The sequence below is a fragment of the Trachypithecus francoisi genome, unplaced genomic scaffold (assembly GCF_009764315.1).
Source record: "Trachypithecus francoisi isolate TF-2019V2 unplaced genomic scaffold, Tfra_2.0 Lachesis_group12, whole genome shotgun sequence".
Taxonomy (NCBI): Eukaryota; Metazoa; Chordata; class Mammalia; order Primates; family Cercopithecidae; genus Trachypithecus; species Trachypithecus francoisi.
In genome coordinates, this window is record NW_022681457.1 from 85,143,781 (window position 1) to 85,156,787 (window position 13,007).

General features: G+C 51.5%; 1 protein-coding gene across 1 annotated transcript in view; it reads right to left on the bottom strand.

The window, feature by feature from the left end:
* Nucleotides 1–13,007, bottom strand: part of BMP8A (bone morphogenetic protein 8a) — a 59,778-nt gene that overhangs the window by 37,279 nt on the left and 9,492 nt on the right. Inside the window, exons 2-3 of the mRNA XM_033227018.1 lie at nucleotides 2,459–2,648; nucleotides 1,890–2,038 (exon numbers count right to left, since the gene is read on the bottom strand). Coding sequence (XP_033082909.1) covers nucleotides 1,890–2,038; nucleotides 2,459–2,648 — 339 coding nt within the window. The remainder of the gene's footprint in view (nucleotides 1–1,889; nucleotides 2,039–2,458; nucleotides 2,649–13,007) is intronic.

Here is a 13,007-nt window from a genome sequence, read left to right on the forward strand (position 1 = left end):
CACAGCGCCCACCTGCACCACTGTGGGGCTCCCATGAGTCTCTCTGACTTCACTCTTGTCCCTCTCAGTCTGCTCTCCCCACTGAAGTCAGGGGGCTCCTTATTTTATGCATATATTCAGTAAAGTTTTAATTTTACAACAGTTGATAGTTACATAAAAATTTGCAAAGATAGTATAGAGGCTGAGGGGGGAGGATCGCCGGAGCCCAGGGGTTGGAGGTTACCGTGAGCTGCGATTGCGCCACTGCACTCCACCCTGAGCAACAGAGCAAAACCCTGTCTCAAAGAAAAAAAAACCACACAAGGAGTTCCCATATACCTGGACCCAGTTTCCCCTGGGAAATGTTAGTATTTTACACTAGTAGGGTACCTTTCTCATAACTAATGGACCAGTACTGATATCTTATTATTAAGTAAACACCATGATTGATCTGGATTTCCTAACTTTCCCCTAATGCCCTTTTGCTGGTCCAGGATTCCACCCAGGACCCCACATGCACCGAGCTGGTCATCTTAGGTGCCTCTGGGCTCCTCCAATTTCCCAACCTTCCCTTTTTTTTGATGAGTTTGGCGGTTTTGAGAAGTGTTTGCCAGGTATTCTGCAGAAAGCCTTTCTCTTTGGGTTTGATGGTCTTCTTGTGGTTGGACTGGGGTTTCGGGTTCACAGCGGGGGGTGGGGGGGCTCTGAAGCTCAGTGGTCTGCTCCTTCCCTTACACCCAGTGCACATGCTAGCCCGGTGCCGGTCACTGCAGTGGGCCTTCCTCACCTGGCTGAGGCGCTGCACGTCAGGTCCCCTACACCCTGTCCACACCGCACTTTCGGGAAGCAAGTCATTGTGCGGTCCACGCAAGGGGTGGGGAGCTCTGCTGCACCCTGAGAGGGGGGCATCTCAGAGGGTTCTCTTTTAAAACCTGAATCAGATCCTGTCGTCCACCACTGCTATTAAATAAAATAAATGGGCTGGGCGCGGTGGCTCAAGCCTGTAATCCCAGCACTTTGGGAGGCCGAGACGGGTGGATCACGAGGTCAGGAGATCGAGACCATCCTGGCTAACACGGGGAAACCCCGTCTCTACTAAAAAATCCAAAAAAAAAAAAACTAGCTGGGCGAGGTGGCGGGCACCTGTAGTCCCAGCTACTCCGGAGGCTGAGGCAGGAGAATGGCGTAAACCCGGGAGGCGGAGCTTGCAGTGAGCTGAGATCCGGCCACTGCACTCCAGCCCGGGCGACAGAGCAGACTCCGTCTCAAAAAAAATAAAATAAAATAAAATAAAATAAAATAAAATAAAATAAAATAAATGATGCTAAGAACCCCACCACCTGGCCCTGGTTTACCCTGACTCAGAATGGCCCCTGGGACCCCCGCCCTCACTGCTGCTCCATGGCGCCCCCTTGCCGGGCCTCAAACACGCCCATCTCATGCCCACTTTGGCCTTTGTATTCCTACTGCCTGGCATAAAAGAGGCTCTCCCCAATTTCACCTGTGGAATGAACAAGGGCATGAATCCTTGTCTTGTAGAAGAGAAGACAGGGTCTGGAAAGGCAAGTCCCAGCCAAGGTCACTGAGGCAGGGCACTGCCGAGCTGGGCTTCAAACCCAGCCTCCTGGCCTCAGTGTCTGAGGGCACAACCACTTCCCCTCCTTTCCTTCCAGGACAGAAACTCCCAAGGTGGAAGCTGCTCCGTGGGAAGAACCGCCGGCTTCCTGGGAAGCAGAGGGAGAGGAGAGAGCACCCCCACTGGGCCAGACCTTGTGCCTTGGACCTCAGTGACCCTCGCAGCGGGCACAGCTGGTGAGGCCGGGAACCCAGGGCCACAGGAAGCTGCTACTGCTGCCTGTGCTGGCACAGAGAAGCCCCAGGGGCTGCTCCCACAGAGCCCCCAGCCTCACCGTCCTCAGTCTCCACATAGAGGCGGAGTCCCAGGTCCTTGTGACGCTTTCGCAACCAGCGGCCACTGGCTGCTGTGACGTCCAGCACCAGCCAGCCCTCGTCCCCGGCTTGGAGCGTCTGAAGATCCAAAAACAACAAGTCAGACTCCCTGTGGACACGAAAGAACAATTAACCGGAGGCCGGCACAGCTGCCTCTGTGACTCCAGGACCCGCTGGGGGCCGTCACCGGGGCATGTCCTACCTGACTCTGCCTGTGCCCCTTCTGAGCCTCATCTCACCGCCTCAGCCCACAGAGGTGTACACATGAGGAAACGGAGGCTCAGTGGTTCAATGACCCGTTCAAGTCCCCAGAGCCAGGATGGCAGGGCAGGGACTTGAAGGCAGGACTGTCACTGGGGCTCTTCCCGCAGTGCAGGGGGCTCGGGCCAAGCATCTTTCCCGTCTTTGAGGGTCTCTTTCGGGTCCTCTGGGAAGTGTTCCACCAACCCCCACTCCCTGCTGGGCTGCCTTGACCATGAGACTGTGAGGCGGGCAGGGGCAGGGGGCACCTGGGCCAAGGGGAAGGCACCTGTTGGACTGCTCCTGGACCACCTGGAACATGCTGACGTGGAGGGTCCTGTTGAGCAGGTGGATGCTGGGCACCTTGTAAATCCGGAACTCCGCAGCTGTGACCGCCTCCCCATCCGGGATCTGGGTCAGGTCAAAGCGGAACTCCTTCCAATGGGGCTCCTGATGGCCCAAGGCATGATCTCGCTCCACTAGAAGACAAAGCAGAGCTGGGCTGGCACTCGGAATGGCTCGGACTTTGGAGTGGGCAGAGCGGGTGTGAGCCAGCGCCCCCAGCCACCCACCACTCAAGGTGGAGGGGACCCAGGGAGGCCTGGTGGGGCCAGTTTCCTTTTGTGCAAACGTTTGTTCCAGGCTTGGTCCCAGGGAGCAGACAGGGCTGAGAGGCCCTGCAGCCAGGCTCAGCCTGAGCCCTGCACCTGGCTGGTGCTCAACAGACCCCAGGCTCCAAACTCCCATTGTGCCCCTTCTCGGTCTGGCTGGTCTTGTGACCCGGAGATGAGACAGAGGAGGGAGCCTCCTCTGGGAGCTTCCAGGCTAAAGGGAAGATGGACATTGGACCCAAGGCAGAAAAGGGCCCCGGCCCTGCAGGGAAGCCTGGTAGACAGGGACATAACTGACATCACCGACAGCATCTCAGGGGACACAAGCCATCCAGAGCCTGCCCACTGCCTGGATGGGAGGTGCGGCAGGGCAGGGCTCAGGGCTGACAGCTGAGCTGGGCTGAGGCATGAGTGCAAATCTGTCATGGGTCAGGGAGACAGGCCCTGCAGGGGCAGGCCAGCCAGGACAGAGGGCCAGAGCAGAGGGGCCTGAGGGCAGGGCAGGGAAAGCAAGCACCAGGAAACAGCAGAGGGCAGGAGACCGACGTTTCCTTTCTGGAACAAGGTGGAGGAGGAAGGAGGGAAACGTGGAAAGGAACAAGAAAAACCAGGGCAGGAGTGACAACTCCCGGAGAGGCCAGTCAGGTGCTGGGGAAGTCGGAGGGTCTCACTGGGCGGTGGGATCTGAGCAGGTGGCATCTGAACTGGCTTTGAAGGGTGGGATGGGGTCTTGGTAGCTGGAGAAGGTGGCGGGGAGGGTGCTCTAGGGAGAGGGGACCTCACATGCGCAGGGGTGGAGGCGCCCACCGGTCAGCAATGTTGGGGACAGCACATGAGCTCTGCTGTGGCCTGCCTGCTGAGGGTGCCAATCCGGGCCAGGAGCCTGGCCTGTGCTTCTGGCCAGTGGGGAGCACAGGGGACGGGGGCAGCAGGGGGGCGGCATGAGGGGAGGGGAATTAGAAGACATGGTGGAGGCGAGGGTAGAGGCCAGGCTGGAGGTGAGATGGGCAGCAGGGCCCCGTGGCGGGGGCTGGCCTGACAGTCAAACAAATGCCACAGTTGCGGAATAAAGCCCACATTTCCCCAGGTGTCCGGAAATACCCAGGACGCTATATTTAGGGAAGTCTCACTTTAGCCTCTTGTCCCTTTCAAACTCTAGAAATCTGTGTTTCCGGAAAGCAGGGGTGGGAGCCGCCCAGTGCCTTCCCCAAAACCCAACACTGAGATTTCAATGATATGTTTGTGAGTCTTTTTAAAAATTCTTTCTGGTTACCGGGCTCAGTGACCACAGTCAGGTTTGGAAAAGCACCAGGCTGTGCGGGCCGAGGCGGATGTGGGGAGCACTTCCTGTCCTCGCGGTGGGGACCTGGTCCAGCCATGGGCAGGCGAACAGCTGTGTGGGGCGGGGGATGGGACCAGAAATGTGTGGGCAGGAGGAGGTGGCCGCTCATCCCAGTCCAGAACGGAGAAGAAAAGAACTTGCCTTGTTCCACAGCACCTGAGGGTGCTGGGCACGCAACAAAAGCCCGCCTGAGAGCCGGGCTGCTCAGATGCCGTGACACAAGCGACGATCTCTCCCCGTAGGCAGAGATCACTGATGGCAGAGTTCTGGACCTCTTCCCATGAATATCTACGTACATGTGCTCTCTTCCCTAACACACTCACACAACATGACTTGGGTGACAATTTCAGTGGGTTCCGGATCTGCAGACCCCCCTGTGTTACATGGCTGGGTAAGAATCCCCCATTTGCAAGATGAAATCAGTCCACGCTGTTGGCTGTCACAGGGCATGCAACAGTGACGAGCAGCTCACTCGCGGCTTCACCTGTCCACTTTCAAAGCATGTCTGTGTGCTTGTGTCCCAGGGCACAGCAGGGCTGCCGGGTGGGTCCTGGGGCTCACTGGTATCCCTGTCGGCAAGCCACATGCTGACTTCATGTGGGATCCGAGGACTGAGGAAACAGTCCACAAACCCATCAGCTCTGTGTGGACGCCCGTGCTCTGTGGTCTCCCTCCCTGCCTGACCTGGGGGTCTACCCAGGCTGACTCAAGAGTTTTGTTCAACTGAACTGACCCGAGTTCCAAACTTCCCCGCTGTGGGCTTGTGAAATCGATAAACCACCCAGGAATTCCAGCACAGGAAACTGCCTCCCCTGGCTGTTCCAGGCAAGCCTGGAAGTTGGGAAATTTTTAGGAAAATAATGATTTTTATTAGAAACTGGTAAAACTTCCTGGGGTGTGACACTGAAATAGGCATTACTGTGACCGGGTGAAGGGAGTGCTCTTTCTTTGCTGGAGCTGTGTGGGTCTGCAGCTGGCCAGTGGTTGTACCTTTGGATAGAAAAGATACTTCTCAAAAGCTGGGGCTGAGGAAGAGCATTTGTTGGGACCCAGATTCTCCCCTATGAAGGTTTGTGGGCAGACAGCCCCTGCTTTAGCTGCTGAGAGAGCATTGAAAGGGCAGATTATCTGGCCAGTAGCTGGGTTCCTGGCCCCAGCCCTGACCCTGTGAGCATCCTGTGTGACCTCAGTCTCCTTGTCTGCAAAGTGGGGATTCTGTCCCTCCCACCCAGGGCTGTGAAAGGGCAGGGGCCATGGGATAGGAGGGCAGCCATGGCTCTAGCGGTTAACAGCTACTTTTCCAACTTAAAGTATCAAAGTGACAAACATCCAGCCAGGACCATCAGGAGGCCATGTCTGAAACTCAGCGGCCATGGTGGAGAAAGGGAGATGTTCAGTTTTCTTTTTTTCTTTTTGAGACGGAGTCTCGCTCTGTCGCCCTGGCTGGAGTGCAGTGGCCATATCTCAGCTCACTGCAAGCTCCGCCTCCCGGGTTCACGCCATTCTCCTGCCTCAGCCTCTCGAGTAGCTGGGACTACAGGCGCCCGCCACCTCGCCCGGCTAGTATTTTGTATTTTTTAGTAGAGACAGGGTTTCACCGTGTTAGCCAGGATGGTCTCGATCTCCTGACCTCGTGATCCGCCCGTCTCGGCCTCCCAAAGTGCTGGGATTACAGGCGTGAGCCACTGCGCCCGGCCAGTTTTCTTTTTTCTAAATAAAAGTGTGGAATGAGAGAAAATACACCGTGGAAATCTATCAGTTCAACTTCCAGGTGCCTCCTTTTCACCTGCCTGAACTTTGTCAGGGCACTTAACCTTCTGGGCTCAGTGTCCATGCCTGCAAAATCACACTTTGAAACAGGGTCAAATGAAAACGATGAAGAGCAGGGTTTGTTGACTGTAATCAGTTCTTGGTTTTGGTCCAGCGAATGCTTCTCCCACACTATTCGGGAACATTTCCTTGTCAGTGAATGCCCAGCCCCCACCTTCCCATAGAACCAAGGTCTGGAATCTCCCAAAGATGCCTGGCTGAGCGGCCACACCTCAGCAATGCCACTGGGACGGTCTCCTAGTTCTGGCTCAGACAGAAAGTACCAAATACAATCTCCTCCCACGTTCCCACATGTGGAAACGGAACCCTGACTCCTCGCTGGGCTCCTTCTGCTACCGTGGACCACCTCCGTCTGATACTGTGAAAAGGGGCATAAAAACCATGCTGGAATTGGCCAAAAGTGCTCAAGGCCTCTCGACAGGCCCTCAATACACAGCATGAAATGCCTGCTGCTGCCTCCCAGCGGCTGCTGATTTGAGGGTCCACGGAGGAAGGGATTCATGGGAAAGGCCTAGGTCTGCACAACGTGATTTCTTGGGTTTTCCCAGTAAAATTCTGCTGTCAGTTGTAGGGTTGGGAAGTTCATTCCAGGGCTCCCTGTCAGATTCAGATAGGCTGGGAGACCCGTGCGGGAGATGCTGTCTGTCTGGCCAATGTCCTGATCCCGGTCATCTGAGATACATCCTGCCAGGAATCCCCTCTCCATGGTGGCCCCGGGAGGAGCCACTGATGTTTGGAGCAAAGTTTCTAGGCAGCACATTTATTTCCCCTACCTGCAAAATCTGGGACAGGGATCCTATTTTTGAGCGTCCCATAATTTCACTTTTGGGCATGAAGGAGGAGGTTCCTGACTTTGTTGCCTTCTCATGATCTGAAGGCTTTATAAGAACACTGACTTTTCCTCATTCATTTTTCCTGGTCACAGCCAGGAATATGAATTAATTCATTATTCAGTACATTTTAAAGCAGTACTAATGGTGCACAAGTCATTATTTAGGTGCAGGAGACACTGCGGCAAGCAAGGTGGGGCAGCTCCTGTCCCCATGGGGTTTACAGGCTTGCAGAGAAGTAACATAACAAACATGAAAGTTAACAAACAAGATCAGCCTATGTGCTAAGTGCTAGGAAGTACACAAAGCCTGGGGGGACTGGGAATAATGCAGGGAGTGTGGGGGCTGCCTTATTTATGTTTTTAACTTGATTTTGAAATACTTTAGGATTATTTACATCTAAAGAGAAACGGCATGAACAGTGCAGACTTTCCATTCTTTCCCTGATAGCTTCCCCTAATGATAGCTTCTTACATAACCAATCTATAGTATAAGAAAATCAGGGCCGGTCGCGGTGGCTCAAGCCTGTAATCCCAGCACTTTGGGAGGCCGAGACGGGCGGATCACGAGGTCAAGAGATCGAGACCATCCTGGCTAACACGGTGAAACCCCGTCTCTACTAAAAATACAAAAAACTAGCTGGGCGAGGTGGCGGGCGCCTGTAGTCCCAGCTGCTCGGGAGGCTGAGGCAGGAGAATGGCGTGAACCCGGGAGGCGGAGCTTGCAGTGAGCTGAGATCCGGCCACTGCACTCCAGTCCGGGCGACAGAGCGAGACACCGCCTCAAAAAAAAAAGAAAATCAGGAAATTGGGGTGGTGGGTACGGTGGCTCACGCCTGTAATCCCAGCACGTTGGGAGGCTGAGGAGGGTGGATCATGAGGTCAGGAGTTCGAGACCAGCCCAGCCAAGATGATGAAACCCTGTCTCTACTAAAAATACAAAAATTAGCTGGGTGTGGTGGTAGGTGCCTGTAATTCCAGCTACTCGGGAGGCTGAGGCACAGAACTGCTTGAACCTGGGAGGCGGAGGTTGCAGTGAGCCGAGATCACGCCACTGCACTCTAGCCTGGATGACAGAGTGAGACTCCGTTTCAAAAAAAAAAAAAAAAACCAGGAAATTGATACTGTTAACTAAATCCAGACTTTTCTCTAATTTTACCAACTGTCCTACTAATATCTTTTTTTGTCAAGGATTCAATCTAGGATCCCATGTTATTAACACATTAATACCTTTAGTGTCATTTCCCCTGGGGCACCTCTGATGTGACTATTCCTCAGTCTTTCCTTCCCTTTCAACCTTGACACTTTTTTTTTTTTTTGAGACAGGGTTTTGGTCTGTCACCCAGACTGGAGTGCAGTGGCACAGTCACAGCTTGCTGCAGCCTCAACCACCTGGGCTCAGGTGATCCTCACACTTCAGCCTCTAGGGTAGCAGGGACCACAGGTATACCCCATCATGCCCAGCTAAGTTTTTAAAAAATTGTTTATTGAGACAAGGGCTCACTATGTTGCCCAGGCTGGTCTTGAACTCCTGGGCTCAAGCAGTCCTCTTGCCTTGGCCTCCCAGAGTGCTGGGATTACAGGCAGGAGCCACCATACCCAGCCTTGATACTTTTGAAGAATGCTGGTCAGTTATTTGTAGCACACCCTCAATTTGGGTTTGTCTCATGTTTTCTCATGTTTGAATTAAGTTATGGATTTTGGAGAACACCACAGAAGTGTGTGGGGGAAAGAGAGATCAGACTGTTCCTGTGTCTATATAGAAAAAGGAAGACATAAGAAACTCCATTTTGATTCATATTAGGAAAAATCCTTCTGCTTTGAGATGCTGTTAATCTGTAACCCTAGCCCCAACCCTATGCTTGCAGAAACATGTGCTGTATTGACTCAAGATTTAATGGATTTAGGGCTGTGCAGGATGTGCTTTGTTAAAAATGTGTTTGTAGGCAGTATGCTTGGTAAAAGTGATCATCATTCTCCAGTCTTGAGTACCCAGGGACACAACGCACTGCGGAAGGCCCCAGGGACCTCTGTCCAAGAAAGCCTGGGTATCGCCCAAGGTTCCCCCTACTGAGACAGCCTGAAATATGGCCTCGTGGGAAGGGAAAGACCTGACCATCCCCCAGGCTGACACCCATAAAGGGTCTGTGCTGAAGAGGAGTAGTGAAAGAGGAAGACCTCTTTGAAGTTGAGATAAGAGGAAGGCATCTGTCTCCTGCTTGTCCCTGGGATTGGAATGTCTCAGTGTAAAACCCGATTGTACATTCTATTTACTGAGATAGGAGAAAATCGCCTTATGGCTGGAGGTGAGACATGCTGGTAGCAATACCGCTCTTTACTGCATTGGGGCGTTTATGTAAAGTCAAACATAAATCTGGCCTATGTGCACATCAAGGCACAGCACCTTTCCTTAAACTTATTTATGACACAGAGTCCTTTGCTCACATGTTTGCCTACTGACCCTCTCCCCACCATTATCCCATAGTCCTGCCACATTTCCCTCACCAAGATGGTAGAGATAGTGATCAATAAATACTGACGGAACCAGTGCCGGTGCGGGTCCTCCATATGCTCAGCTCTGGTCCCCTGGGCCCACTTTTCTTCCTCTATACTTTGTCTCTGTGTCTTATTTCTTTTCTCAGTCTCTCATCTTCACCTTTTGAGAAATACCCACAGGTGTGGAGGAGCAGGCCCCCTTCATCTGGCGCCCAACATGGGGCTTGAACCACTACCCTGAGATTAAGAGTCTCACGCTATACTGACTGAACATGCTGGCGGCAATACTGCTGTTTATTGCATTGAGATGTCTGTGTAAAGTCAAACATAAATCTGGCCTACGTGCACATCGAGGCACAACACCTTTCCTTAAACTTATTTATGACACAGAGTCCTTTGCTCACGTTTTCCTGCTGATCTTCTCCCTGCCATTACGCTATAGTACTGCCACATCCCCCTCACCAAGATGGTAGAGATAGTGATCAATAAATACTGAGGGAACTCAGAGACCAGTGCTGGTGCGGGTCCTTTGTATGCTGAGTGCCAGTCCCCGCAGCCCACTTTTCTTCCTCTATACTTTGTCTCTCTGTGTCTTATTTCTTTTCTCAGTCTCTCGTCTCCACCTTTGGAGAAATACCAGGTGTGGAGGGGGGACAGGCCCCCTTCAAAGTGATATGCCCTTCTCAGAGCATCAAATGGGACAATATGATACCAATATATCTTATTGCTAGTGGCATGAACTTTGATTCCCTGGTTACCGTGGTGTCTGCCAGGTTTCTACACTGTAATGTCACAATTTTTCATTTTGTAAATAATAAATATCATGAGGAAAATACTTTATTTGTTTTGTTTTGTTTTGTTTTTTGAGACAGGGTCTCACTCTGCCGCCCAGGCTGCAGTCCAGTGGTGTGATTATGGCTTACTGCAGCCACAACCTCCCAGACTCAAGTGATTCTCCCATCTCAGCCTCCTGAGCAGTTAAGACTATAAGCAGGCCAGGCGCAGTGGTCCCTGCCTATAATCCCAGCACTTTGGGAGGTTGAGGCCGGTGGATCATGAGGTCAGGAGATTGAGATCATGCTGGCCAACATGGTGAAACCTCATCTCTACTAAAAAACAAGAAATTAGCCAGGCTTGGTGATGCGTGACTGACTGTAGTGCCAGCTACTCAGGAGGCTGAGGCAGGAGAATCGCTTGAACCTGGGAGGCAGAGGTTGCAGTGACCCAAGACTGCACCACTGCATTCCAGCCTGGGATACAGAAAGAGACTCTGTTTCAAAAAAAAAAAAAAAAAAAAAAAAAAGACTGTAAGCGTAGTACCACCATGCCTGGCCTGCCTAATTTATTTTTTTGTAGAGATAAACTCTCACTATGTTGCCCAGGCTGGTCTTGAACTCCTGGCTCACCTTGCTGGGATCACAGACATGAGCCAATAGTGATTTTCTTTCTTTTTCATTTTTTGAGACAGGGTCTCACTTGGTCACCTAGGCTGCAGTGCAGTGATGCAACCTCAACCTCCCAGGGCTTAAGGGATCCTCCCACCTCAGCCTGTCGAGTAGCTGGGACTACAGTCATGCACCACCACACCTAGCTAATTTTTTGTATTTTTTGTAGAGATGGGGTCTTGCTGTTTTGTCCAGGCTGGAATAGTGATTTTCTATTTCCTTCTTTCCTTGTACATGTATTAACTGGAATTCTTTTTAAAGGAAGACTTGTTCGTTCTTCTACATTTATTTATTTATTTAAATATTTATTTTAAGACAGAGTCTTGCTCTGTTGCCCAGGCTGGGGTGCAATGGCATGATCTTGGCTCACTGCAACCTCTGCTTCCCAGGTTCAAGTTATTCTCCTGCCTCAGCCTCCTGAGTCGTTGGGACTACAGGTGTGCACCACTATGCCTGGCTAATTTTGTATTTTTTTCAGTAGAGACAAGATTTAACCATATTGGTCAGGCTGGTCTCGAATTCCTGACCTCAGGTGATCTGCCCACCTTGGCCTCCCAAAGTGCTGGGATTACAGGTGTGAGCCACTGTGCCCAGCCTAATTATTTATTTATATCATTATGGATTCAAAGGTGTTTATTTTATTCTATGGGCTATATCCCATACTGTTGTTATTTATTTCATTGGTCAAATTGTTCCAGTTTTGGCCACTGGCAGCTCCTTTAGATTGGCTCCTGTGTCCTTCTGACCACCCCCACCATCCTTTTCTGAGCACTTCTAACTGGCACCACAAGATACTCTAGGTATATCCTGGGAGTTCCCATCCCCACCCCTGGAATCAGCCATTTCTGCAAGGAGTTCTGTTTTGTTTTGTTTTGCTTTTAGGAGAGATATTTAGAAACCAAGATTTGGGCACTGGGCTGCTCACTGTCCTGGAGTGTCAATACTTTTAGGCCCTTTTAGTGGACAAAGCTAGGATATATATGTGTGTACATTAATGTGTGCAAAAACACACATCTGTATGTATCTGTTTTTATAAATATATTTTGTAAGTATCTAAGGTCATACTGACACCTCCAATTCCAGTCCAGTGTGGGGTTTCCTTTTCTTTCTTTCTTTTTTTTTTTTGAGACAGAGTCTCACTCTGTTGGCCAGAATGGAGTGCAGTGGCGCGATCTCAGCTCACTGCAACCTCTGCTGCCTGGGTTCAAGCGATTCTCCTGTCTCAGCCTCCCGAGTAGCTGGGATTACAAGTGGCTGTCACTGAGCCCGGCTAACTTTTGTAGTTTTAGTAGAGACAGGGTTTCACCATCTTGGCCAGGCTGGTCTTGAACTCCTGACCTTGTGATCCACCGGCTTCAGCCTCCCAAAGTGCTGGGATTACAGATGTGAGCCACTGCACCTGGCCCAGTGTGGGGTTTCTTTAGATGTGACGTTTGAGAAGGCCTCATGAGTAAGATACTCTAAGATCAGACCTGAACACTTCTGGGCATTGCTGGCAGGAATGCAAAGTGGCACAATCCCTAGGGTGGGAAATCTGGCAATAATCTAGCAAAATGATACATGCTGTGACTCAGAAACTGTACTTCTAAGAAAATGTCCCAGCTGGCTGTGATGGCTCACGCCTGTAACCCCATCACTTTGGGAGGCCAAGGCAGGAGGACCACTTGAGGGCAGGAGCTCAAGATCAGTCTGGGGCAACATAGGGAGACCCTGTCTTTAAACAATTTTTTAAAATTAGCCAGGCATCAGAGGTTGCAGTGAGCTGAGATCACGTCACTGCACTTTAGCTCTTTGTTTTGAGGCAGAGTGAGAAGAGAACCTGTCTCAAAACAAAACAAACCAACAAAATTAGCCAGGCATGATGGCACTTTGCCTATAGTCTATTCAGGAGGCTGAGATAGGAGGACGGCTTGAGCCTGGGAGGTTGAGACTGCAGTGAGCTGTGATTGCACCATGGCACTCCAGGGTAAGACTCTGTCTCAAAAAAAGAAAAAGAAAAAAGCAAGGTGAACAGTACGGATAATATACCCCTTGCTACAGTTTGGATGTGGTCTATCCCCGACAAAACTCATGTTGAAATTTAATCCCCAGTGTGGTTGTGATGGGAGGTGGTACCTAGTGGGAGGTGTCTGGGTCATGGGGGTGAATCCCTCATAGACTAATGCCATGGTGGAGGGGCCAGTGGTGGGTTCTCCCTCTCAGGGGAATGGATTAGTTCCCTACATGGGGGAGGCTGTTAAAAAGTCTGGCTTGCTCTCTTGCTTCCTCTCACCACTTGCTCTCTT